Source organism: Oncorhynchus keta, chromosome 13, assembly GCF_023373465.1.
Source record: "Oncorhynchus keta strain PuntledgeMale-10-30-2019 chromosome 13, Oket_V2, whole genome shotgun sequence".
NCBI classification, from domain to species: domain Eukaryota; kingdom Metazoa; phylum Chordata; class Actinopteri; order Salmoniformes; family Salmonidae; genus Oncorhynchus; species Oncorhynchus keta.
In genome coordinates, this window is record NC_068433.1 from 10,500,444 (window position 1) to 10,524,554 (window position 24,111).

Consider the following 24,111-nt stretch of genomic DNA (forward strand, 5'->3'; position numbering starts at 1 on the left):
ATAGCCTCTCTACAGTATATAGCCTCTCTACAGTATATAGCCTCTCTACAGTATATAGCCTCTCTACTGTATATAGCCTCTCTACAGTATATAGCCTCTCTACTGTATATAACCTCTCTACTGTATATAGCCTCTCTACTGTATATAGCCTCTCTACTGTTATTTTTCACTGTCTTTTTACTGTTGTTTTTATTTCTTTACTTACCTATGTTTCACCTAATACCTTTTTTGCACTGTTGGTTAGAGCCTTTAAGCATTTCACTGTAAGGTCTAAACATGTTGTATTCGGCAAACGTGACAAATTAATTTTAATTTGATTTGATTATTTCAGGAACAGTGAAGGCTGTCCTCACCAGATATGAGCTGCCAACACTGGGCAACACTGGGCCACGCTGGGCAACACTGGGCCAATGTCTTGGGGATAATATGGAGCTGATTATCAAGAACACATCGGCCCAATGTGGGCATGTTTGCTGGGACACACACACAGTAAACTGACCTGAGATTAGCAGGGTGAGATACAACAACGTTTCCATCACTGTGAAATTCAAAGGATATATGATTCAAATTAAAGCACTTCAAGGTTGCAACACTTTACCAACACAAACTGGCTTTCTCCTTCTTTACTGATATGACCTGACAGGACAGGTGGAGATAATGCTCCCCACATAGAGGGTTATCACCTGTTCAGAGACAGGAACAATCAGTGATTGTTAGGTTAGGTTTCTAAAGTATTGGAAGTGGGTAGGGGTGAAAAACCTCAACATAACATTTCCAGAGAGTAAGAACACATGGTGGATGATTCTACACTGGAACCTTCACAACTAGGAATAAATAAAGTATCTAATAAATATTAGAAACATTTCTCTACAATAAAATATTTTAGAATTACAAAATGATTCCACAACCCAAAATGGCCTCACCTGTTTTTTTGTAGAAATCTCTTACTCTCGCTCTGTCTCTCTCTCCCCTTTCTATCTCTCTGTCACTCATACTGTGTGTCTGTTCCCATGTTTATCCCTATTTAAACCTTACACTGTTCTACATTTGCTTGAATTTGTTATTCATCTCAAATTAAAAGAAAACTGTGACATGACATTCATCTCACTGGAAAAGGGGTTGGACAGAACTAGAGAAGGAAACAGAGAGGCTATACAGAACATTTGCATGTGATGGTGCTCTTGATTCAAAGGAGATAACCCAGTCCTCTAGTCTATTGCCCAGAAATGGCCTCAATGTACAGAAAAGGGTTGAGTTTTTTCTAGTATTGTTCAGATGAGTGAGGCCTTATTTGACAGTGACACTCCCAGGTAAAGCCACTTGACTTGAACAGGGCTGGAGGTATTTAACAGAGACCGACAGGAACCCAGCGGACCTGGTATCAGCTCTCAGCTCACTGACCAGCACTACTCCCCCTACATCAGCAGTAAATATCATAACCCAACAGTAAATGTCATATCCCAACAGTAAATATCATATCCCAACAGTAAATATCATAACCCAACAGTAAATATCATAACCCAACAGTAAATATAATAACCCAACAGTAAATATCATAACCCAACAGTAAATATAATAACCCAACAGTAAATATGATAACCCAACAGTAAATATCATAACCCAACAGTAAATATCATAACCCAACAGTAAATATAATAACCCAACAGTAAATATCATAACCCAACAGTAAATATCATAACCCAACAGTAAATATCATAACCCAACAGTAAATATAATAACCCAACAGTAAATATCATAACCCAACAGTAAATATAATAACCCAACAGTAAATATCATAACCCAACAGTAAATATAATAACCCAACAGTAAATATCATAACCCAACAGTAAATATAATAACCCAACAGTAAATATCATAACCCAACAGTAAATATCATAACCCAACAGTAAATAACATAACCCAACAGTAAATATCATAACCCAACAGTAAATATCATAACCCAACAGTAAATAACATAACCCAACAGTAAATATCATAACCCAACAGTAAATAACATAACCCAACAGTAAATATCATAACCCAACAGTAAATATCATAACCCAACAGTAAATATCATAACCCAAGTAAGTATCCCTTCATTCTTTTCTCTCCAAAACTCTTGAACGTGCCGTCCTTGGCCAGCTCTCCCGCTATCTCTCTCAGAATGACCTTCTTGATCCAAATCAGTCAGGTTTCAAGACTAGTCATTCAACTGAGACTGCTCTTCTCTGTATCACGGAGGCGCTCCGCACTGCTAAAGCTAACTCTCTCTCCTCTGCTCTCATCCTTCTAGACCTATCGGCTGCCTTCGATACTGTGAACCATCAGATCCTCCTCTCCACCCTCTCCGAGTTGGGCATCTCCAGCGCTGCCCACGCTTGGATTGCGTCCTACCTGACAGGTCGCTCCTACCAGGTGGCGTGGCGAGAATCTGTCTCCTCACCACGCGCTCTCACCACTGGTGTCCCCCAGGGCTCTGTTCTAGGCCCTCTCCTATTCTCGCTATACACCAAGTCACTTGGCACTGTCATAACCTCACATGGTCTCTCCTATCATTGCTATGCAGACGACACACAATTAATCTTCTCCTTTCCCCCTTCTGATGACCAGGTGGCGAATCGCATCTCTGCATGTCTGGCAGACATATCAGTGTGGATGACGGATCACCACCTCAAGCTGAACCTCGGCAAGACGGAGCTGTTCTTCCTCCCGGGGAAGGACTGCCCGTTCCATGATCTCGCCATCACGGTTGACAACTCCATTGTGTCCTCCTCCCAGAGCGCTAAGAACCTTGGCGTGATCCTGGACAACACCCTGTCGTTCTCAACTAACATCAAGGCGGTGGCCCGTTCCTGTAGGTTCATGCTCTACAACATCCGCAGAGTACGACCCTGCCTCACACAGGAAGCGGCGCAGGTCCTAATCCAGGCACTTGTCATCTCCCGTCTGGATTACTGCAACTCGCTGTTGGCTGGGCTCCCTGCCTGTGCCATTAAACCCCTACAACTCATCCAGAACGCCGCAGCCCGTCTGGTGTTCAACCTTCCCAAGTTCTCTCACGTCACCCCGCTCCTCCGCTCTCTCCACTGGCTTCCAGTTGAAGCTCGCATCCGCTACAAGACCATGGTGCTTGCCTACGGAGCTGTGAGGGAACGGCACCTCAGTACCTCCAGGCTCTGATCAGGCCCTACACCCAAACAAGGGCACTGCGTTCATCCACCTCTGGCCTGCTCGCCTCCCTACCACTGAGGAAGTACAGTTCCCGCTCAGCCCAGTCAAAACTGTTCGCTGCTCTGGCCCCCAATGGTGGAACAAACTCCCTCACGACGCCAGGACAGCGGAGTCAATCACCACCTTCCGGAGACACCTGAAACCCCACCTCTTTAAGGAATACCTAGGATAGGATAAAGTAATCCTTCTCACCCCCCCCCCTTAAAAGATTTAGATGCACTATTGTAAAGTGGCTGTTCCACTGGATGTCATAAGGTGAATGCACCAATTTGTAAGTCGCTCTGGACAAGAGCGTCTGCTAAATGACTTAAATGTAATGTATATGTAAATGTTTTCACTTTCATAACATCCTGCGGTGCGCCCCAAGACAGGAAGTGCCTATACGTCATCTAACCAAGGATAAAGCAGCCATGAAAGGCCAGTACTGGCGACATCGTGTGGAAGCTGTAGGCGTTGAAATGGGAACCTCGTTTATTTTCTGTCGCCTTAGACAATACATTGACTGGCGGATGAATATTTTTTTTGTGTTTTTGGTGAACAGTTTTCCCTGGGATTTTTACTCCTAAACACGTTCTGTTATAGCCACAGACACGATTTGACCAGTTTTAGAGACTTCAGAGTGTTTTCCATACACACATACTTATCATATGCATATACTATATTCCTGGCATGAGTAGCAGGACTTTGAAATGTTGCGCGATTTTTACAAAAAGCGAAAATTCGAAAATTCGCATCATCCCTAACAGGTGTTGCATGCTCATGCCATAACCCCACCGCCACCATGGGGCACTCTGTTCACAATGTTGACATCAGGGAACCGCTCGCCCACAGGACGCCATGCACGCTGTCTGCCATCAACCCGGTACAGTTAAAACCGGGATTCATCTGTGAAAAGCATCCCTCTCCATCGTACCAGTGGCCATCGGAGGTGAGCATTTGCCCACTGAAATCGGTTACGACGCCGAACTGCAGTCAAGTTGATACCCTGGTGAGGACGAAGAGCATGAAGATGAGCTTACCTGAGATGGTTTCTGACAGTTTGTGTAGAAATTATTCAGTTCTGCCAACTACAGTTTCATCAGCTGTCCAGGTGACTGATGTCAGACGATCCTGCAGGTGAAGAAGCCAGATGTGGAGGTTCTAGACGGGCGTAGTTACACATGGTCAACGGTTGTGAGGTCGGTTGAACATATAGCCAAAACTATGTCTCTAAAACTATGTTGGAGGCGGCGTATGGTAGAGAAAATAACATTCAATTCTCTGGCAACAGCTCTGGTGGACATTCCTGCAGTCAGCATGCCAATTGCACGCTCCCTCAAATGTCAGACATCTATGGTAATGTGTTGTGTGATAAAACTGCACATTTTAGAGCGGCTTTTTATTGTCCCGAGCATAAGGTGCACCTGTGTAATGATCATACCGTTTGATCTGCTTCTTGATATGCCACACCTGTCTGGTGGGTGGATTTCTGTATGGTACCGGAGCGCCAAGTCTAGGTCCAAAAGGTTACTTAACAGCTTCTATCCCCAAGCCATTATACTGCTGAACAATTCATCAAATGGCCACCCGGACTATGTACATTGACACCCCCCCTTTGTTTTTACACTGCTGCTACTCTATGTTTATTATCTATGCAGTCACTTACCCCTACATGTACAAATTTCTCGCACATTGACTCGGTACCGGTACCCCCTGTATGTGACCTCGGTATTGTTATTTTATTTAGTTAATTTGTATTTATTTACTATAGTTTATTTCATAAATATTTTCTTAACTCTATTTCTTGAACTTCATTGTAGGTTAATGGCTTGTAAGTAAAAATGTCACATGTAGGCTTAGTGTGGGCAAACCTGTGCTGGCCTTGGTGTGGGGAAACCTGTGCTGGCCTTGGTGTGCTCTAACCTGTGTTGGGCTAGCCTGTGTTGGGCTGGTGTGGGCTAACCTGTGTTGAGCTGGTGTGGGCTAACCTGTGTTGGGCTGGTGTGGGCTAACCTATGTTGGGCTGGTGTGGGCTAACCTATGTTGGGCTGGTGTGGGCTAACCTGTGTTGGGCTGGTGTGGGCTAACCTGTGTTGGGCTGGTGTGGGCTAACCTGTGTTGGGCTGGTGTGGGCTAACCTGTGTTGGGCTGGTGTGGGCTAGCCTGTGCTGGGCTTGGTGTGGACTAGCCTGTGCTGGGCTTGGTGTGGGCTAGCTCCTGTCCACCTTGCCCACATGGGGCCAATGGTGTCATGTTTGCTGGAAGTCTCTCGGGTGAGAGAGAGGTTTCTGTTCTTCCTTAAATTATTCAGTTTCTGTAAATGGCATGGAATCAGGAGTAGAGTTTTCATTTTCATTCCAAACCAGACGGGCTCAGGCCGGGCAAGGCCTGAATTTCTGAGTATTGAATGGGGCCGGTTTTGATCTTGAAGAACAACAGGACAATGCTACAGTATGTGTGTCACTAAAGCCACATGTTAGCATACAGTTGCTTAGCATATGCAAATAACAAACAAAGTAGCCTTCCACCACCTTCCATGTTACGTCACAACCACAGTACAATATCACCTTCTGTAGACAACATCTGTGTAGGTGCAAGGAGTCACTAGGCTCTCTGGTGAGAGAGAGAGGTGTCCGTTCTTACCTTAAATGATACATTTTCTGTACATGGCATGGAATCATGAATAAACGCCACCTCCCCGGTTGCCTGTGGTAAAATAAAGCACTTTGGACTGAAAAACAAAACCTTGACATGAATAAGACTTTTCAGGAGGATTTCGGGGATGTCTTGGACGTTAATGTATAAGCACCCAAATGATTGTCTTGTTAGTTTTGGTTGATTTCTAACATGGTGACTCACTGTCTGGCTTGGAACTGTGTGGAAAGAGTCCTTTCCCTCTCCTTAGAAAAACCTCATAGACAGTCACATGCAAACGCACACATGAAGGCTGACAGACTGGCAGGCCAGCAGACAAACACACGTACGCACACGCACACACAATCTGAATAGCTTCATTGTGGCCTGCACAATAGGGAGGTGTCATCATTTAGTAATATAGCAGGATCAAAGGAAGAGATGGGAAATAATAATAAAATAAGTGTAACTGGTTGTGTTCTGGTGAGGTGGAAGGGAAGAGAAAGTTCTGGACACAATTACATTACTGCATGTGTAACAGATGTATATTTTACTAGGCAAGTCAGTTAAGAACAAATTCTTATTTTCAATGATGGCCTAGGAACAGTGGGTTAACTGCCTGTTCAGGGGCAGAACGACAGATTTGTACCTTGTCAGCTCGGGGATTTGAACTTGCAACCTTCCGGTTACTAGTCCAACGTTCTAACCACTAGGCTACTATGTACTCTCCATGCGTTGTGTTTTCTCAAAATGAATCACTTCGGCCAGTGGTCCCAGTTGAGCATTTATTTATGTTGTTAAAAGGGAAACAGCACGTTAGTTGTGCAGGGCTGAACGGTATTGATGGCTGTTGATGGCAAAATCTGTAGCATGAAAACAACTGTGTTGGCAGTGGCTTACGTGACCATTACATCAGTGTATGCTAGCTAACACACTTATATACAGCAATCATATGCCAAAGCCCCTCAATCCCTAACAGGTACCATATACCCACACATGTATAAATCAGTAACGTACAGCAAACTTGTACACATTGTAAAATAGAAAATAGAAAACAGTATTCAGAACGTGACCTACCCCTTGCATCATATTTTCATACTGGGGAGACCTGACGTTCGCGATCTCCCCCTATCTGCAAGCGGGGCCAATCACAACACACCTTATTGTCATCAGAGTTGAACTAACCAATAAGAATGCTTGAACATTAAATAGACATTTCTTTAGAGGCAAGTGGAAACATAACCAACCCTGTTACATTCTCCCCTGCTGAATTACACTTGTATACTACAAAGGATCAAAATGAGGTATGCAATACCTTGCAATACATATGTCACCAAACATTCCAGTGCAAAAACCTCCTCCCATCCGTCCAACTCCCGTCTGATCATTCCAGTCATCCTTTCCTGGGACAACCACAAGCTTCACCTTCAAGCCTTGGTAGACTCTGGAGCCGCAGGTAACTTCATGGATGGTGTCTGGGCGAAGGAGAATGGCGTTCCCTCTGAACCTCTAAGTGACCCCATGAGGGTTACTACATTGGATGGAAGCCCTTTGGGATCTGGAATTGTCACTCATGTCACTACCTCCTTGTGACTTTCAGTTTCACAACACCAGGAATTGATGAACTTTCATTTGATCTCCTGTTCCGAGTTCCCTCTCGTCCTTGGATACCCCTGGCTTCACAGCCATAACCCTCACATCGACTGGTCTGTGAGCACTATCAAGCAGTGGGGTCCTACGTGCCAAGCTACCTGTATTTTCCCGAATTCCCCGAGTTCTACTCCCGAGTCTTTAGAATCCATCGACCTGACCCGAGTTCCCGAGTGTTACCATGACCTCAAACTGGTATTTAGCAAACAGAGGGCCACCATGCTACCACCCCATAGACCTTATGATTGCCCCATCGAACTGTTTCCGGGCACTTGCCCTCCCAGGGGTCGGATCTTTTCCCTATCTCCACCCGAACGAGCTGCTATGGATACCTACATCAAGGACGCTCTGGAAGCAGGCCTCATGCGTCCATCCACCTCCCCGGCGGGAGCAGGGTTTTTCTTTGTGGCCAAGAAAGACGGTGGATTACGTCCTTGCATCGACTACCGGGGACTCAATGCCATAACCGTCCGTAACCGTTACCCCTTATGGCCACAGCCTTCGAGCTGCTCCAGGAAGCAGTTGTTTTCACTAAGCTTGACCTGCGGAACGCATACCATCTTGTGCGGATCAGACCTGGTGACGAGTGGAAGACCGCTTTCAACACGCCTACTGGTCACTATGAATACTTGGTGATGCCCTTCGGCCTGACCAACGCCCCAGCTGTGTTCCAAGCGCTCATAAACGATGTGCTTAGGGATATGCTTAACATATTTGTGTTCGTTTACTTGGATGACATCCTCATCTTTTCGAGCTCTCTTCAAGAACACACTAAGCATGTCAGACAAGTACTCAAACGCCTCCTAGACAGCCATCTGTACGTTAAGCCGGAAAAATGTGAATTCCATTCATCCCGAGTACAATTCCTGGGATTTGTAGTGGAACCCGGTCGAGTCCATATGGACCCCAGGAAGGTAGGGGCGGTAGCGGATTGGCCCACCCCCAAATCCGTTAAGGAAGTTCAGCGTTTCCTGGGCTTCACTAACTTTTACCGCAAGTTCATCAAGAACTTCAGCTTGGTGGCAGCCCTTCTCTCAGCTTTAACCAAGGGTGGCAATGCAAGGTTTTTGTGGGGAAGAGAAGCTGAGACTGCCTTCCAAGGACTCAAGCAGCGCGTCCTCTCTGCTCCCATCCTGATACTACCGACTACGGATGAACCGTTTGTGGTGGAGGTAGACGCCTCAGAGGTTGGTGTTGGAGCTGTCCTGTCTCAGAGGGGTGAAGACAAGAAGCTTCATCCGTGCACTTTCTTCTCACACCGGCTTACCCCGGCTGAGAGGAACTACGATGTGGGGGATCGTGAACTCCTAGCGGTTAAGATGGCATTGAAGGAATGGAGACACTGGCTCGAGGGGGCTTCTCACCCATTTCAAGTGCTTACGGACCACAAAAATCTGGAGTATATCCAGCAGGCGAAGCGGTTGAACTCTAGACAAGCTAGATGGTCTCTTTTCTTCAATCAATTCCAGTTTATCCTCACCTATCGGCCCGGGTCGAAGAATCTCAAACCGGATGCCCTGTCCCGAGTCTACGCTCCTGCCATTCGAGATGACACGGACATGCCTGTCCTTCCTGCTGCTAAGATCGTGGCTCCGATCTCGTGGCAAGTTGAGGATACCGTGAGACGAGCTCAAGCTATTGAACCGGACCCGAAAGGAGGTCCTGCCAATCGGTTGTTTGTCCCCAAGGCAGTGAGGACTCAGGTCCTTCTGTGGGGGCACTCCTCTCACCTCACCTGTCACCCGGGCGTAGGTCGCACCTTGGAGTTCATCCAGCGTACGTTCTGGTGGCCTAGCATAAGAGAAGACGTTGCCACTTTCGTCAATGCCTGCCCCGTGTGCTGCCAGGGCAAATCTTCTCACCTCCGCCCGCAAGGACTCCTTCACCCTTTTCCCAACCTGTTCCCCACAGACCCTGGTCCCATATCTCGTTGGACTTCATTACTGGCCTTCCTCCCTCCCATGGCAATACTACTATCCTAGTCATTATCGACAGGTTTTCAAAGGCGGCCAGGTTCGTCCCTCTGACTAAGTTACCTTCTGCCAAGGAAACGGCTGAGTTGGTAATTAATCATGTGTTCCGAGTCTTCGGCATTCCTCAAGATATGGTTTCTGACAGAGGTCCCCAGTTCGCCTCTAGGTTTTGGAAGGCCTTCTGCCAACTCATGGGGGCTTCTGCCAGTCTATCTTCAGTGTACCATCCGGAGTCCAACGGCCAAACTGAGAGGATGAATCAAGAGCTGGAAACCACCCTCCGATGTATGACTCATAACAACCCGTCCACATGGTCGTCCTTCATTGTTTGGGCCGAATACGCGCACAACACCGTGCGCTCCTCCTCCACTGGTATGTCCCCGCACGAGTGTCAGTTTGGCTATGCCCCTCCATTGTTCCCGGACCAGGAGGCAGAAGTCAGAGTGCCTTCAGCCTTGAAGTTCGTCAGACGCTGTCGGCTTATGTGGAGGAAGACCCGTCTTAATCTTATGCGTTCCTCACAGAGGTACCAACAACAAGCCAACAGACGTCGCCGTCCCGGGCCTACCCTGCGCCCGGCCAGAGAGTCTGGCTCTCCACAAGAGACTTACCACTACGGGTGGAGTCTCGCAAGCTGTCCCAAAAATACATCGGTCCCTTTAAGGTTGCCAGGAGAGTTAACCCAGTTTCTTATCGCCTACACTTACCCAGATCCCTTAAGATTAATCCCACATTTCACATTTCCTTATTAAAACCTGTTGTTTTTTCTTCCCTTGTCCCGGCAGACAGACCTCCCCCTCCGCCTCGTGTCATTGGAGGCCAGCCGGCTTATACCGTCCATCGGATACTGGATTCCCGCCGGGTGCAGCGGTCCTGGCAGTATCTGGGGGACTGGGAAGGCTACGGTCCCGAGGAGCGCTCCTGGGTTCCTGCCAAAGACATACTGGACCCTGACCTCATTCGTCAGTTGAGGGCCCTCCACCCTGAGAGAGCTGGTAGGAACGTCAGGAGCCGTTCCTAGGGGGGATTCTGTCAGGATTTGGCCAGGATTGTTCCGGTTTTTGGTCACTAGATGCCCCCATTGTGCCTTTTGACCTTTTGTTTTTTCCTTGATCCCCATTATTATTTGCACCTGTGCCTCGTTTCCCCTGATTGTATTTAAACCCTTTGTTTTCCTCTGTTCTTTGCTCTGTGTTTGTATGTTAGCACCCAGCCCTAGTACTCTGAGAACTCTTGTTGATCCCGGTGGACTCTCTTGTGGAATTCTGTTTTTTGTTCTTGTTTGTTTGTTTTTTGAGTGTCTTTTGAGGCTTTTTGTGCTTTGCCTTCCACCTTGTGGATTTGCCCTTTTTGTCTTGGAGGATTGCCTTTGTTCTTGTGGGATTCCTTTTGAGGTTGTGGAGTTACATGTTTTCCTGAAGAACTTCACTTTTACTTCATTAAATACACCGTCTCAAGTACTGCTGTGTCTGCCTCATCTTCTGGGTTCTGCCGACTATTCGTGGCTCAGTTGGTTAAGTGACTGTTTCTCACTCCGGAGACCCGGGTTCGTAACCGGGTCCTGACAGGGTTATTATATTTACTGCTGGGTTATTATATTTACTGTTGGGTTATGTTATTTACTGTTGGGTTATGATATTTCATGTTGGGTTATGTTATGAGAGCTGAGACCAGTGAGAGCTGAGACCAGTGAGAGCTGAGACCAGGGCCACTGGGTTCCTGCCCGTCTCTGTGGTGTACCTCCAGTCCTGTTCCAGTCAAGTGTCTTTACCTGGGAGTGTCAAACTCAATTTAGGCCACACATGTAGATTACATCTCACATTCCAGTGTTTCTAATGGAGGTGTAGATTACATCTCACATTCCAGTGTTCATAATGGAGGTGTAGATTACATCTCACATTCCAGTGTTTCTAATGGAGGTGTAGATTACATCTCACATTCCAGTGTTCCTAATGGAGGTGTAGATTACATCTCACATTCCAGTGTTCATAATGGAGGTGTAGATTACATCTCACATTCCAGTGTTTCTAATGGAGGTGTAGATTACATCTCACATTCCAGTGTTCCTAATGGAGGTGTAGATTACATCTCACATTCCAGTGTTCATAATGGAGGTGTAGATTACATCTCACATTCCAGTGTTCCTAATGGAGGTGTAGATTACATCTCACATTCCAGTGTTTCTAATGGAGATGTAGATTACATTTTACATTCCAGTGTTCCTAATGGAGGTGAAGATTACATCTCACATTCCAGTGTTTCTAATGGAGGTGTAGATTACATCTCACATTCCAGTGTTCCTAATGGAGGTGTAGATTACATCTCACATTCCAGTGTTCCTAATGGAGGTGTAGATTACATCTCACATTCCAGTGTTCCTAATGGAGGTGTAGATTACATCTCACATTCCAGTGTTAACTAAAATGTGTTAGTCATGTGATATCTCATTTGATCCAATGGGGGGCACTGCATCATTCGTGGGGAACGAAATGTTGACTTTTGACTTGTTTAAGGTTAGGGTTAGGCATAAGGTTGGCAGTGTGGTTAAGGTTAGGGTTCAAATCAGATATTAATAGAGAAATTGTCAGAGTTTCCGACTGTGGCTATGGTAACTGGTGAAGATCCAAGCTTGTGCTTTGGCACAGTAGGCTAATACAGTTTTGAGGTGAGCTGACGACCCAGGTTCAGTTGGTACTGTGACTAATTAGAATCAATTTATTTTCATGAATTCCTCCTTCAAAAAACAGTTCCTAAACTTTGTCCAACCCTGTTGCCATAGTGATAGATGTTACATGGCACATGTTTGTTTGAGTAAGATAATAACTTTATGAGAATGTCTACTCCATTTTGCATACCCCTGTTTGGAAACAGAATATGGATAACGTATTCAAAGCAATGAGAATCAGTTTAAGATGTATATAGGACCAAGCAAGGGAGACAGACACAGAAAGAGAGAGAGATCTGTAGAGAGCAAAATAGACGGAGCGAGACAGACTTTCCTACAAACAACAGGTTAGGCCATGTTTAAAATGTATAATATTTTTAGCATTAATGTAGAGAAATGAATGTAACCCAGTTGTTTTTCAATGATTCTGGTTACATTTCAGATGTAATTGGTACCTTTTGAAATCTCTTGGAACACAACTCTAAACTGAGTGTAGGAGTCTCTGATCACATCTTTAGCCATATTTCCTTTGAATTTCACACTGATGGAAACTTCTTTGTACCTCACCCTCCTAATCTCAGGTCAGTTAGATGTGAGTTTGTGTGTGTGTGTGACACGTGAGTGAGTGTGCGTGTGTGTGTTTGCACACCAAGGTGTACTGTACTATATGTTAACAGATGTGAAGATAGTGTGGTTGGGGGTGAGAAGATGCTGGAGAAAATATCCCTCATTAATCATTATTCTGTTCACAGGGTTCTACACACCTTCCTCATGTCTTCATCAGTATCACCTCATTACCAACGATATGAACTGGACTGATGCCCAGAGTTACTGCAGAGCACATTACACTGATCTGGCTACAGTAGATGACATGGAGGACCTGAACAGGCTGATGACCAGTGTCAGTAGTTATAATTCCTGGTTATGGATCGGACTGAAGAAGGGAGACTCCATGAAGTGGTCTCTGGCAGACAGACGTTTCTACAGAGAGGGGGAGACTGAGTTCAGAAACTGGGACACTGGGACGCCCCAAAATGGTAACTGTGCATTAATGAGTACATCTGGGTTGTGGAACAACGCCTCCTGTGATGACCAGCATCACTTCATCTGTTATGATGGTGAGTGTTGACATACTAATGATGAAGCCTGTTCTAAGTGCTGGAGCTGCCATTGAGTTGAAACATAGACTCATGAGAGCTTTAAGTTGTTAATCAGTTATTGATCTGTTATCAAATCAATCAGAACATTTACTATAGATGATCAGTAGATGATATTTCACTGGATATTTGTATTGATTATTACATTTGACTTTTGCAGGAAAACAAGACACCAACATAACATACGTCTTAATTCAGGAGAACAAGACCTGGATAGATGCTCAGAGTTACTGCAGACAGTATCACACAGACCTGGTCAGTGTGAGGAACCAGACTGAGAACACAGAGATAAAGAAGAAGATATCACTGAGGGGACTTCCTGTGTGGATCGGCCTGTTTCTAGACTCCTGGAGATGGTCAGACCAGAGTGACTCCTCATTCAGAAACTGGTTGCCAGGATGGTTCAGAATAGATCAGAAATACAGTTGCACGACGATGTCTTCTTATCCCTCTTCTTCTTCTTATTCTAAATGGATAAATACGCCCTGTGAAAACCACTTTCCTTTCATCTGCTATGGTAAGTTACCATATTCTCCACCTGATCTACCTGATATAATGATGACAGGAGAACTGTAATGTTGATTTACTTCAGTCATTTGAATCCAAGATGGCGTAGCAGTCAGACGTCTTTGTCTTCTCTCGTCCCATGCATCTATATACATTTTTCTTCGCGTTCTTTTAAATATATTTCGTAAACCTCAACTTCAAAATACTCTCCTGCAACCCGCCAATGTGTTGTGGATCTTTTTTTTCCCCCCCAAATTATTTCTATTTACCTCCGAACTGGAATACCTCTACTGAAGCTAGCTGGCTAACTAGCTACCAGCTATCAGTCAGCTAACCACTGCTAGCGGTCATCAGCTAACCTTTAGCTCGGAAAGCTCTCGCCAGTTCGTACAACGCGTTTCAAACCAGAGAATAACGGACCTATTTTTCTCTCCATATCCCCGAATTCCTACCACAAACTCTGAACCTTTTCATCTGGATCATCGCAGCTAGCTAACCGCAACCCGGGTTGACTACTCCTGGCTAACGTTTGACTACTCCTGGGCTACAATATCCGGACACCTTCTACTGCCGGTATGGGGCACGGAACCCCACCGATCCTCTACGACTGGAATACCAACATAATCTGCCCTAGGATTCCAACAGGCCCCTCAGGCGCTACCTGAAGGCCCATTCTGCTAACCTGCTAGGCATGCTAGCTACCTAGAGCTACTTGGAACCCTACTAACTCCATGACTGGTCTATTGATGTCACAAACAGACTTACCCCCATCGCGACGTCCCCCAAAAGCTAACTTGCTAGCCCCGGTCTACTAACTGCTAGCTTGCCTGCCCCGGTCTGCTAACTGCTAGCCATGGACATGCTTAACAGCCCGACCATCCTACAATCCAAGCTTGATGCACTCAATTCCACACAAATTATCAATGAACCTACCAGGTACAACTCAAAATTCGTAAACACGGGCAACCTCATAGTCATCCTAACTAACTCGCCCTCCAAATACACCTCTGCTGTTTTCATTCAAGATCTCAGCGAGCACTGCCTCATTGCCTGCATCCGTAATAGGTCTGCGACCAAACGACCACCCATCATCACTGTCAAATGCTCCCTAAAACACTTCCGAAAGAGCTGAAAAATCTGGACCCCTACAAATCAGCTGAGCTAGGCAATCTGGACCCTCTCTTTCTAAAATTATCTGCCGAAATTGTTGCAACCCCTATTACTAGCCTGTTCAACCTCTCTTTCGTATCGTCTGAGATTCCCAAAGATTGGAAAGCTGCCGCGGTCATCCCCCTCTTCAAGACACTCTAGACCCAAACTGCTACAGACCTATATCTATCCTACCCTGTCTTTCTAAGGCCTTCGAAAGCCAAGTTAAGAAACATTTATTACCGACCATTTCGAATCCCACCGTACCTTCTCCGCTTGGCAATCTGGTTTCAAAGCTGGTTATGGGTGCACCTCAGCCACGCTCAAGGTCCTAAACGACATCATAACCGCCATCGATAAGAAACATTACTGTGCAGCTATATTCATCAACCTGGCCAAGGCTTTCAACTCTGTCAATCACCACATTCTTATTGGCTAACCTCCAGATGAGCTTCAATGCAATACAACTCTCCTTCTGTGGCCTCCAACTGCTCTTAAACGCAAGTAAAACTAAATGCATGCTATTCAACCGATAACTGCCCGCCCGTCCAACATCACTACTCTGGACGGCTCTGACTTAGAATACGTGGACAACTACAAGTACCTATCTGTCTGGTTAGACTGTAAACTCTTTCCAGACTCACATTACCATCTCCAATACCAAACATACCCTCGTAAAACTGACCATCCTACCAATCCTCGACTTCGGTGATGTCATCTATAAAATTGCCTCCAACACTCAACTCAACAAACTGGATGCAGTCTATCACAGTGCCATCCGTTTTGTCACCAAAGCCCCATATACTACCCACTATTGCGACCTGTACGCTCTCTTTGGTTGGAACACTCGCTTCATACTCGTCGCCAAACCCACTGGCTACAGGTCATCTACAAGTCTCTGCTAGGTAAAGCCCCGCCTTATCTCAGCTCACTGGTCACCATAGCAGCACCCACTCGTAGCACGCGCTCCAGCAGGTATATCTCACTGGTCACCCCCAAAGCCAATTCCTCCTTTGGTCGTCTTTCCTTCCAGTTCTCTGCTGCCAATGACTGGAACGAACTGCAAAAATCTCTGAAGCTGGAGACTCATATCTCACTCACTAGCTTTAAGCACCAGCTGTCAGAGCAGCTCACAGATCACTGCACCTGTACATAGCTCATCTGTAAACAGCCCATCTATCTACCTACCTCATACTGTATTTATTTATTTATCTTGCTCCCCAGTATCTCTACTTGCACATTCATCTTCTGCACATCTACTATTCCAGTGTTTTAATTGCTATATTGTAATTACCTCGCCACCATGGCCTATTTATTGCCTTAACTCCCTTATCTCACCTCATTTGCACTCACTGTATATAGACTTTTTGAAGAGGCTCTTCAACTGAAGAGACAGGTGGTGAGAATGAAGATGACACAAAGGGATCAACATCTTGAACCTCAGAGATCCTGCTGTTCAAGACGCCATCGTACAAGAGGTGAGTTTCCCCCTGTTCATGAAGAACCAACTCAGTAATGATTTAAACTGTACAGACCTCTCTGGTCTGGGTCCTAGTCTGTTGTAGATGACCTCCTCTCTGGTCTGGGTCCTAGTCTGTTGTAGATGACCTCCTCTCTGGTCTGGGTCCTAGTCTGTTGTAGATGACCTCCTCTCTGGTCTGGGTCCTAGTCTGTTGTAGATGACCTCCTCTCTGGTCTGGGTCCTAGTCTGTTGTAGATGACCTCCTCTCTGGTCTGGGTCCTAGTCTGTTGGAGATGACCTCCTCTCTGGTCTGGGTCCTAGTCTGTAGATGACCTTTTCTCCTGACCGTGACCCCGCGCTCTGTGGGTGCCTCAGGGAGAGTTGGGATATGCAACAAAAAAAACATTTCCAATTCACACATGTATATTAAAACACACTTGTACATGTGTGAAACAGGAAAGTTATAAGCATCATCTCCACATAGAGTGAAATGATTGAAGTCAAGAAAGAATAACTATTGAAGAATTAAAAATACTGTGTTTGTGTGTGTTTATCCAGATAAGGAACAAGCTGAAGGAGCAGGGGTTACCTGCAGACACCAAAGTGACATGGAAAAAGCAGCCTGATGGGAAGGTCTTCCACAAGGAGGAAGAGGGGTCTCCCAAGAAAGAAGAGGAGGAGAAGAAGATGAAGAGGATGATGACAAAGGGAGAACTCTAGTTATGTTAAATGTTCTCCTTACATTTCTCTTTTTCTTTACATTAATTATCTGTACTGGTCCAGATTGTCTCAGTTTAACTGAAACAGGTCTTTATCTGAGATACAGTGAATTGTTTTATCATACAGAATATTGCTTTATCATATATTAATTTTGTTTTACAATAGAATGTGATCTTAAGTTAGAAATCTTTAACATTGTTCATTGTTTGAATCTCTTTTTTTTAGTTTATATATTAGAACCTAGTTTCAACTGTATACTTGATGGTTCATTTGGAATATTAATAAATAACATGTGTGATAGTGAGAGATGCTCTTTTTCCTCAGTCATTATAGACAGTATTCAGACTTGAGATCTGCTCACTGGAATTGCTGTGCATTGACATCAATGAATGATCCAGGTGAAAGTCCCAGCTGCAAGCACATGGATCTCATGTCAGATTACCATCCTAACAGCTCTGTATTTCTTTACTGGAAATTCATTTAGATTTAAAGAAATAATCTCTCATTTATCAACAAGGTTTTATTTTAATCAAAATGTTCATTTTTATGACCCTGTAAAAAAAAAAATCTCTCTCTTAGTGACTCCTTGCATGTAAACACAGTCGCTAAGAAGTGTACAGGTGCCATTGCAACGGTGGTCATCACACCACAGCAATGCTTCCATGGAAGGCTACTTTGTTTCTCGTTTGCCTATGCTAAACAACTGTTCACTGACGTGCTTTAATGACGCACGTAGCCTACCGTAGCATTGGCCTGTGGTTCTTTATTGAGCCTTGCCGTTGTTATTTTTGACAATAAATTGTGGTGTTGTGGACCAGTTGGGTTTGTGGTGTACTAGCATCTACTGTTTACTGTTGTCCGGTAGTGTCACTAAGATACCAGTAGAGAGAGGAAGTTACAGCACCAGGAAGTGAATAAGAGTATTGTTGGAAACTGACTAAATTACTTGAAACTTTTAGTATCTTTAAAACAGTGCATTTGGAAAGTATTCAGACCTTTTGACTTTTTCAACAAACAAAAAAATACGTTACAGACTTATTCTAAAATGGATTAAAAAAAATTAAATTCTTAGCAATCTACACACAATACCCCACAATGACAATGTGAAAACAGGTTTTTAGAAACTAGAAACTAAAAACAGAAATACCTTACTTACATACAGTACCAGTCAAAAGTTTGTACACACCTACTCATTCAAGTTTTTTTGCATAGATTGCTAAGATTGAAAATATATATATATTTCAGAATAAGGGTGTAATGTAACAAAATGTGGAAAAGTCAAGAGGTCTAGCAGTGGAAAGTAACATGTTATGGTTTAGATTGAATGATTTATGTGCAAATGTATTTGTGGCCAGAGGCAAAGTACAAAGAGGGCCTGTTTCTGAAACTAGTGGACTGCGGCAGGCTGAAAGAATCTGCACTTCTTAATCTCAAGGTTTCTCCTGACTGATAAGAAGACTGGAAGATGTGTGGAGGAGTACAGTGTTTCTGGGCTGGTACTGGGACGATGACGGCACATGCCTAGCAACAGAGATGTATTGACTCTCTAGATGTTGGATTCTACCTTGAAATATACTTATACTTATTGTGTGCAGTAGTATAGTAGCATGGTGTGTAGTATAGTAGCATGATGTGTAGTAGTATAGTAACGTGGTGTGTAGTAGTATAGTAGCATGGTGTGTCGTAGTATAGTAGCATGGTGTGTCATAGTATAGTAGCATGGTGTGTAGTAGTATAGTAGAATGGTGTGTAGTGATATAGTAGAATGGTGTGTAGTGATATAGTAGCATGGTGTGCAGTAGTATTGTAGCATGGTGTGTAGTAGTATATTAGCACGGTGTGTAGTAGTATAGTAGCATGGTGTGTAGTATAGTAGCATGGTGTGTAGTAATATAGTAGCACAGTGTGTAGTAGTATAGTAGCATGGTGTGTAGTAGTATAGTAGCATGGTGTGTCGTAGTATAGTAGAATGGTGTGTAATGGTATAGTAACATGGTGTGTAGTAGTATAGTAGCATGGTGTAGTATAGTAGCATAGTGTGTAGTAGTATAGTATTGTGTGTAGTAGTGTGTGTGTAGTAGCATGGTGTGTAGTGATATAGTAGCATGGTGTGCAGTAGTATTGTAGCATGGTGTGTAGTAGTATAGTAGCATGGTGTGTAGTAGTATATTAGCATGGTGTGTAGTAGTATATTAGCATGGTGTGTAGTGGTATAGTAACATGGTGTGTAGTAGTATAGTAGCATGGTGTGTAGTAGTATAGTAGCATGGTGTGTAGTAGTATAGTAGCATGGTGTGTAGTAGTATATTAGCATGGTGTGTAGTAGTATATTAGCATGGTGTGTAGTGGTATAGTAGCATGGTGTGTAGTATAGTAGCATGGTGTGTAGTAGTATAGTATAGTAGCATGGTGTAGTATAGTAGCATAGTGTGTAGTAGTATAGTATTGTGTGTAGTAGTGTGTGTGTAGTAGCATGGTGTGTAGTGATATAGTAGCATGGTGTGCAGTAGTATTGTAGCATGGTGTGTAGTAGTATATTAGCATGGTGTGTAGTGGTATAGTAACATGGCGTGTAGTAGTATAGTAGCATGGTGTTTAGTAGTATAGTAGCATGGTGTGTAGTAGTATATTAGCATGGTGTGTAGTAGTATATTAGCATGGTGTGTAGTGGTATAGTAGCATGGTGTGTAGTATAGTAGCATAGTGTGTAGTAGTATAGTATTGTGTGTAGTAGTGTGTGTGTAGTAGAATGGTGTGTAGTGATATAGTAGCATGGTGTGTAGTAGTTAAGTAGCATGGTGTGTAGTAGTATATTAGCACGGTGTGTAGTAGTATAGTAGCATGGTGTGTAGTATAGTAGCATGGTGTGTAGTAATATAGTAGCACGGTGTGTAGTAGTATAGTAGCATGGTGTGTAGTAGTATAGTAGCATGGTGTGTAGTGGTATAGTAGCATGGTGTGTCGTAGTATAGTAGAATGGTGTGTAGTGGTATAGTAGCATGGTGTGTAGTGGTATAGTAGCATGGTGTGTAGTAGTATATTAGCATGGTGTATAGTAATATAGTAGCATGGTGTGTAGTAGTATATTAGCACGGTGTGTAGTAGTATAGTAGCATGGTGTGTCGTAGTATAGTAGCATGGTGTGTCGTAGTATAGTAGAATGGTGTGTAGTGGTATAGTAACATGGTGTGTAGTAGTATAGTAGCATGGTGTGTACTATAGTATCATAGTGTGTAGTAGTATAGTATTGTGTGTAGTAGTGTGTGTGTAGTAGCATGATGTGTAGTGATATAGTAGCATGGTGTGTAGTAGTATAGTAGCATGGTGTGTAGTGATATAGTAGCACGGTGTGTAGTAGTATAGTAGCATGGTGTGTAGTAGTATAGTAGCATGGTGTGTCGTAGTATAGTAGCATGGTGTGTAGTAGTATAGTAGCATGGTGTGTCGTACTATAGTAGCATGGTGTGTCGTAGTATAGTAGAATGGTGTGTCGTAGTATAGTAGAATGGTGTGTAGTGGTATAGTAACATGGTGTGTAGTAGTATAGTAACATGGTGTGTAGTAGTATAGTAGCATGGTGTGTAGTGGTATAGTAGCATGGTGTGTAGTGGTATAGTATTGTGTGTAGTAGTGTGTGTGAGGTAGCATGGTGTGTAGTGATATAGTAGCATGGTGTGTAGTAGTATAGTAGCATGATGTGTAGTAGTATATTAGCATGATGTGTAGTACAGTAGCATGGTGTGTAGTGATATAGTAGCATGGTGTGTAGTAGTATAGTATTGTGTGTAGTAGTGTGTGTGAGGTAGCATGGTGTGTAGTGATATAGTAGCATGGTGTGTAGTAGTATTGTAGCATGGTGTGTAGTAGTATATTAGCATGATGTGTAGTTATATAGTAGCATGGTGTGTAGTAGTATAGTAGCATGGTGTGTAGTATAGTAGCATGGTGTGTAGTAGTATAGTAGCATGGTGTGTAGTGGTATAGTAGCATGGTGTGTAGTGGTATAGTAGCATGGTGTGTAGTGGTATAGTAGCATGGTGTGTAGTGGTATAGTAGCATGGTGTGTAGTAGTATAGTAGCATGGTGTGTAGTAGTATATTAGCATGGTGTGTAGTAGTATATTAGCATGGTGTGTAGTAATATAGTAGCACGGTGTGTAGTAATATAGTAGCATGGTGTGTAGTAGTATAGTAGCATGGTGTGTAGTGATATAGTAGCATGGTGTGTAGTAGTATAGTAGCATGGTGTGTAGTAGTATAGTATTGTGTGTAGTAGTGTGTGTGAGGTAGCATGGTGTGTAGTGATATAGTAGCATGGTGTGTAGTAGTATAGTAGCATGATGTGTAGTAGTATATTAGCATGATGTGTAGTGATATAGTAGCATGGTGTGTAGTAGTATTGTAGCATGGTGTGTAGTATAGTAGCATGGTGTGTAGTGATATAGTAGCATGGTGTGTAGTAGTATTGTAGCATGGTGTGTAGTATAGTAGCATGGTGTGTAGTAGTATAGTAGCATGGTGTGTAGTATAGTAGCATGGTGTGTAGTAATATAGTAGCACGGTGTGTCGTAGTATAGTAGAATGGTGTGTAGTTGTACATTAGCATGGTGTGTAGTAGTATAGTAGCATGGTGTGTAGTAGTATAGTAGCATGGTGTGTAGTAGTATAGTAGCATGGTGTGTAGTAGTATATTATCATGGTGTGCAGTATAGTATCATGGTGTGCAGTATAGTAGCATGGTGTGTAGTATTGTAGCACGGCGTGCAGTATAGTAGCATGGTTTGTAGTATTGCAGCACAGTTTGCAGTATAGTAGCATGGTGTGCAGTATAGTAGCATGGTATGCAGTATAGTAGCATGGTGTGCAGTATAGTAGCATGGTGTGCAGTATCTCCAACCCTCTTCCTGGAGAGATACCCTCCTGTAGTTTTTTGCTCCAACCTCTGTTGTAACTAATATGACTCAGTTTATCAACCAGCTAATTATTATAATCAGTTGTGCAAGATTAGGATTGGAATGAAAACCTACAGGATGGTAGCTCTCCAGGAACAGGTGTGTAGTAGGGAGCGGGGGCAGGAGATGGAGCGGAAGCGGAGGGGCAGGAGAGGGAGCGGGGGCAGGAGAGGGAGCGGGGGCAGGAGAGGGAGCGGGGGCAGGAGAGGGAGCGGGGGCAGGAGAGGGAGCAGGGGCAGGAGAGGGAGCGGGGCAGGAGAGGGAGCGGGGGCAGGAGAGGGAGCAGGGGCAGGAGAGGGAGCGGGGGCAGGAGAGGGAGCAGGGGGGAGAGGAGGGAGAGAGGAGCGGGGGCAGGAGAGGGAGCGGGGGCAGGAGAGGGAGCAGGGGCAGGAGAGGGAGCGGGGCCGGAGAGGGAGCGGGGGCAGGAGAGGGAGCAGGGGCAGGAGAGGGAGCGGGGGCAGGAGAGGGAGCGGGGGCAGGAGAGGGAGCAGAAGGGGGCCGGAGCCGGAGCGGGGGCAGGAGAGGGAGCGGGGGCAGGAGAGGGAGCGGGGGCAGGAGAGGGAGCGGGGGCAGGAGAGGGAGCAGGGGCAGGAGAGGGAGCAGAAGCAGGAGAGGGAGCGGGGGCAGGAGAGGGAGCGGGGCAGGAGAGGGAGGGGGCAGGAGGGGAAGCAGGAGAGGGAGCAGGAGCAGGAGAGGGAGCGGAGGGGGCAGGAGAGGGAGCAGGGGCAGGAGAGGGAGCAGGGGCAGGAGAGGGAGCGGGGGCAGGAGAGGGAGCAGGGGCAGGAGAGGGAGCAGGGGCAGGAGAGGGAGCGGGGGCAGGAGAGGGAGCGGGGGCAGGAGAGGGAGCAGGGGCAGGAGAGGGAGCAGGGGCAGGAGAGGGAGCGGGGGCAGGAGAGGGAGCAGGGGCAGGAGAGGGAGCGGGGGCAGGAGAGGGAGCAGGAGAGGCGGCAGAAGCAGGAGAGTGAGCAGAAGCAGGAGAGGGAGCGGAAGCAGGAGAGAGGAGAGGGAGCCAGAGAGGGAGTGGGAGGGGGCGGAAGCAGGAGAGAGGGAGCCAGAGAGGGAGCGGGGGAGACAGTGGTGGAGGCAACAGGGAGAGGGAGCGGAAGCAGGAGAGGGAGCCGAGAGGGAGCCGAGAGGGAGCCGAGAGGGAGCGGAAGGAGGAGAGGGAGCCGAGAGGGAGCGGAAGGAGGAGAGGGAGCGGGGGAGACAGCGGTGGAGGCAGCAGGGAGCGGGTACAAGAGAGGGAGTGGCAGGGGGCGGAGGCAGGAGAGGGAGCCGGAGAGGGAACTGGAGTAGAGAGGGACTAGTGTTATCACACATGGCAGCATCCCAGTTGAGCCTCTACAGCATGGGTGTCAAACTCTGGCCCGTGGGCCAAATTTGGCCCGCGGGGTAATTATATTTGGCCCGCGAGACAATACCAAATTACTACTAGAGCTGGCCCGCCGGTATTATACAGCGCATTCACCACTAATACTACGAATCCCATAATGCTCTGCTGTTTTCGCACGCCAATCAGGACAGGACCCAGAAACGCTCTCTCCTCTGTGACAGTAGTCATAGCAACATAGACGCTACAACTGTCAGCGAGCTAACCCTTCCCAAAAATGGCGAAAAGAAAGGCAGAAAACAGGAGCTTTCTGGACAAGTGGGAGGCAGAATATCTGTTTACATATGTAAAAGACAAACCTGTTTGTCTTGTTTGTGGAGTCAACGTGGCTGTAAGTAAGGAGTACAACATTAGACAACACTATGAAACGAAACACCATGACAAATACAAGGACCTGGACATGACTCAAAGGAGCCAGAAAGTAGAGGAGATGAAAAGAAGTTTGGTTTCACAACAGAATATGTTTAAAAAAGCCACATCACAAAGCGAGGCTGCTGTAAAGACTAGTTATATAGTGGCAGCAGAGATCGCAAAATCAGCCCGGCCCTTTAATGAGGGAGAGTTCATGAAAAAGTGCATGATGAAGGTTTGTGACCTTGTATGCCCAGAGAAAAAACAAGCATTTTCAAACGTGAGCCTGAGC

General features: G+C 45.4%; 2 protein-coding genes and 1 long non-coding RNA gene across 8 annotated transcripts in view; 2 read left to right on the forward strand and 1 right to left on the reverse strand.

Annotated features, from left to right (window-relative positions):
• Positions 1 to 1,044, reverse strand: part of LOC118377458 (lymphocyte antigen 75-like) — a 174,786-nt gene extending 173,742 nt beyond the window's left edge. The window contains exon 1 of the mRNA XM_052460736.1: positions 924 to 1,044. Within this exon, the coding sequence (XP_052316696.1) occupies positions 924 to 993 (70 nt within the window). The 5' untranslated portion in view covers positions 994 to 1,044. The remainder of the gene's footprint in view (positions 1 to 923) is intronic.
• Positions 1,045 to 11,275: 10,231 nt separating this feature from the next.
• Positions 11,276 to 11,877, forward strand: LOC127906697 (uncharacterized). Of its 6 annotated transcripts, none has more exons than XR_008062447.1 (5): positions 11,276 to 11,308; positions 11,348 to 11,425; positions 11,465 to 11,542; positions 11,582 to 11,620; positions 11,738 to 11,877. It is a non-coding gene; the product is annotated as an uncharacterized LOC127906697 (long non-coding RNA). The 6 variants fall into 6 exon arrangements; XR_008062449.1 differs by having other exon boundaries at positions 11,504 to 11,542; XR_008062446.1 differs by lacking the exon at positions 11,582 to 11,620.
• A 712-nt stretch (positions 11,878 to 12,589) lies between these two features.
• Positions 12,590 to 13,865, forward strand: LOC118381172 (C-type lectin mannose-binding isoform-like). The gene is made up of 3 exons (XM_035768132.2): positions 12,590 to 12,713; positions 12,885 to 13,250; positions 13,450 to 13,865. The coding sequence occupies exons 1-3, from the start codon at positions 12,677 to 12,679 to the stop codon at positions 13,863 to 13,865; spliced, it is 819 nt and encodes a 272-aa protein (XP_035624025.2). The 5' UTR covers positions 12,590 to 12,676.
• Positions 13,866 to 24,111: the final 10,246 nt, after the last annotated feature.

Coding starts and splice junctions, on each gene's coding strand:
- LOC118381172 (XM_035768132.2), top strand. CDS start 12,677: ATGGAAACTTCTTTGTACCTCACCCTCCTAATCTCAG. Junction 12,714..12,884: donor CCTCACCCTCCTAATCTCAG/GTCAGTTAGATG, acceptor TTCTGTTCACAG/GGTTCTACACACCTTCCTCA. Junction 13,251..13,449: donor TCACTTCATCTGTTATGATG/GTGAGTGTTGAC, acceptor TGACTTTTGCAG/GAAAACAAGACACCAACATA.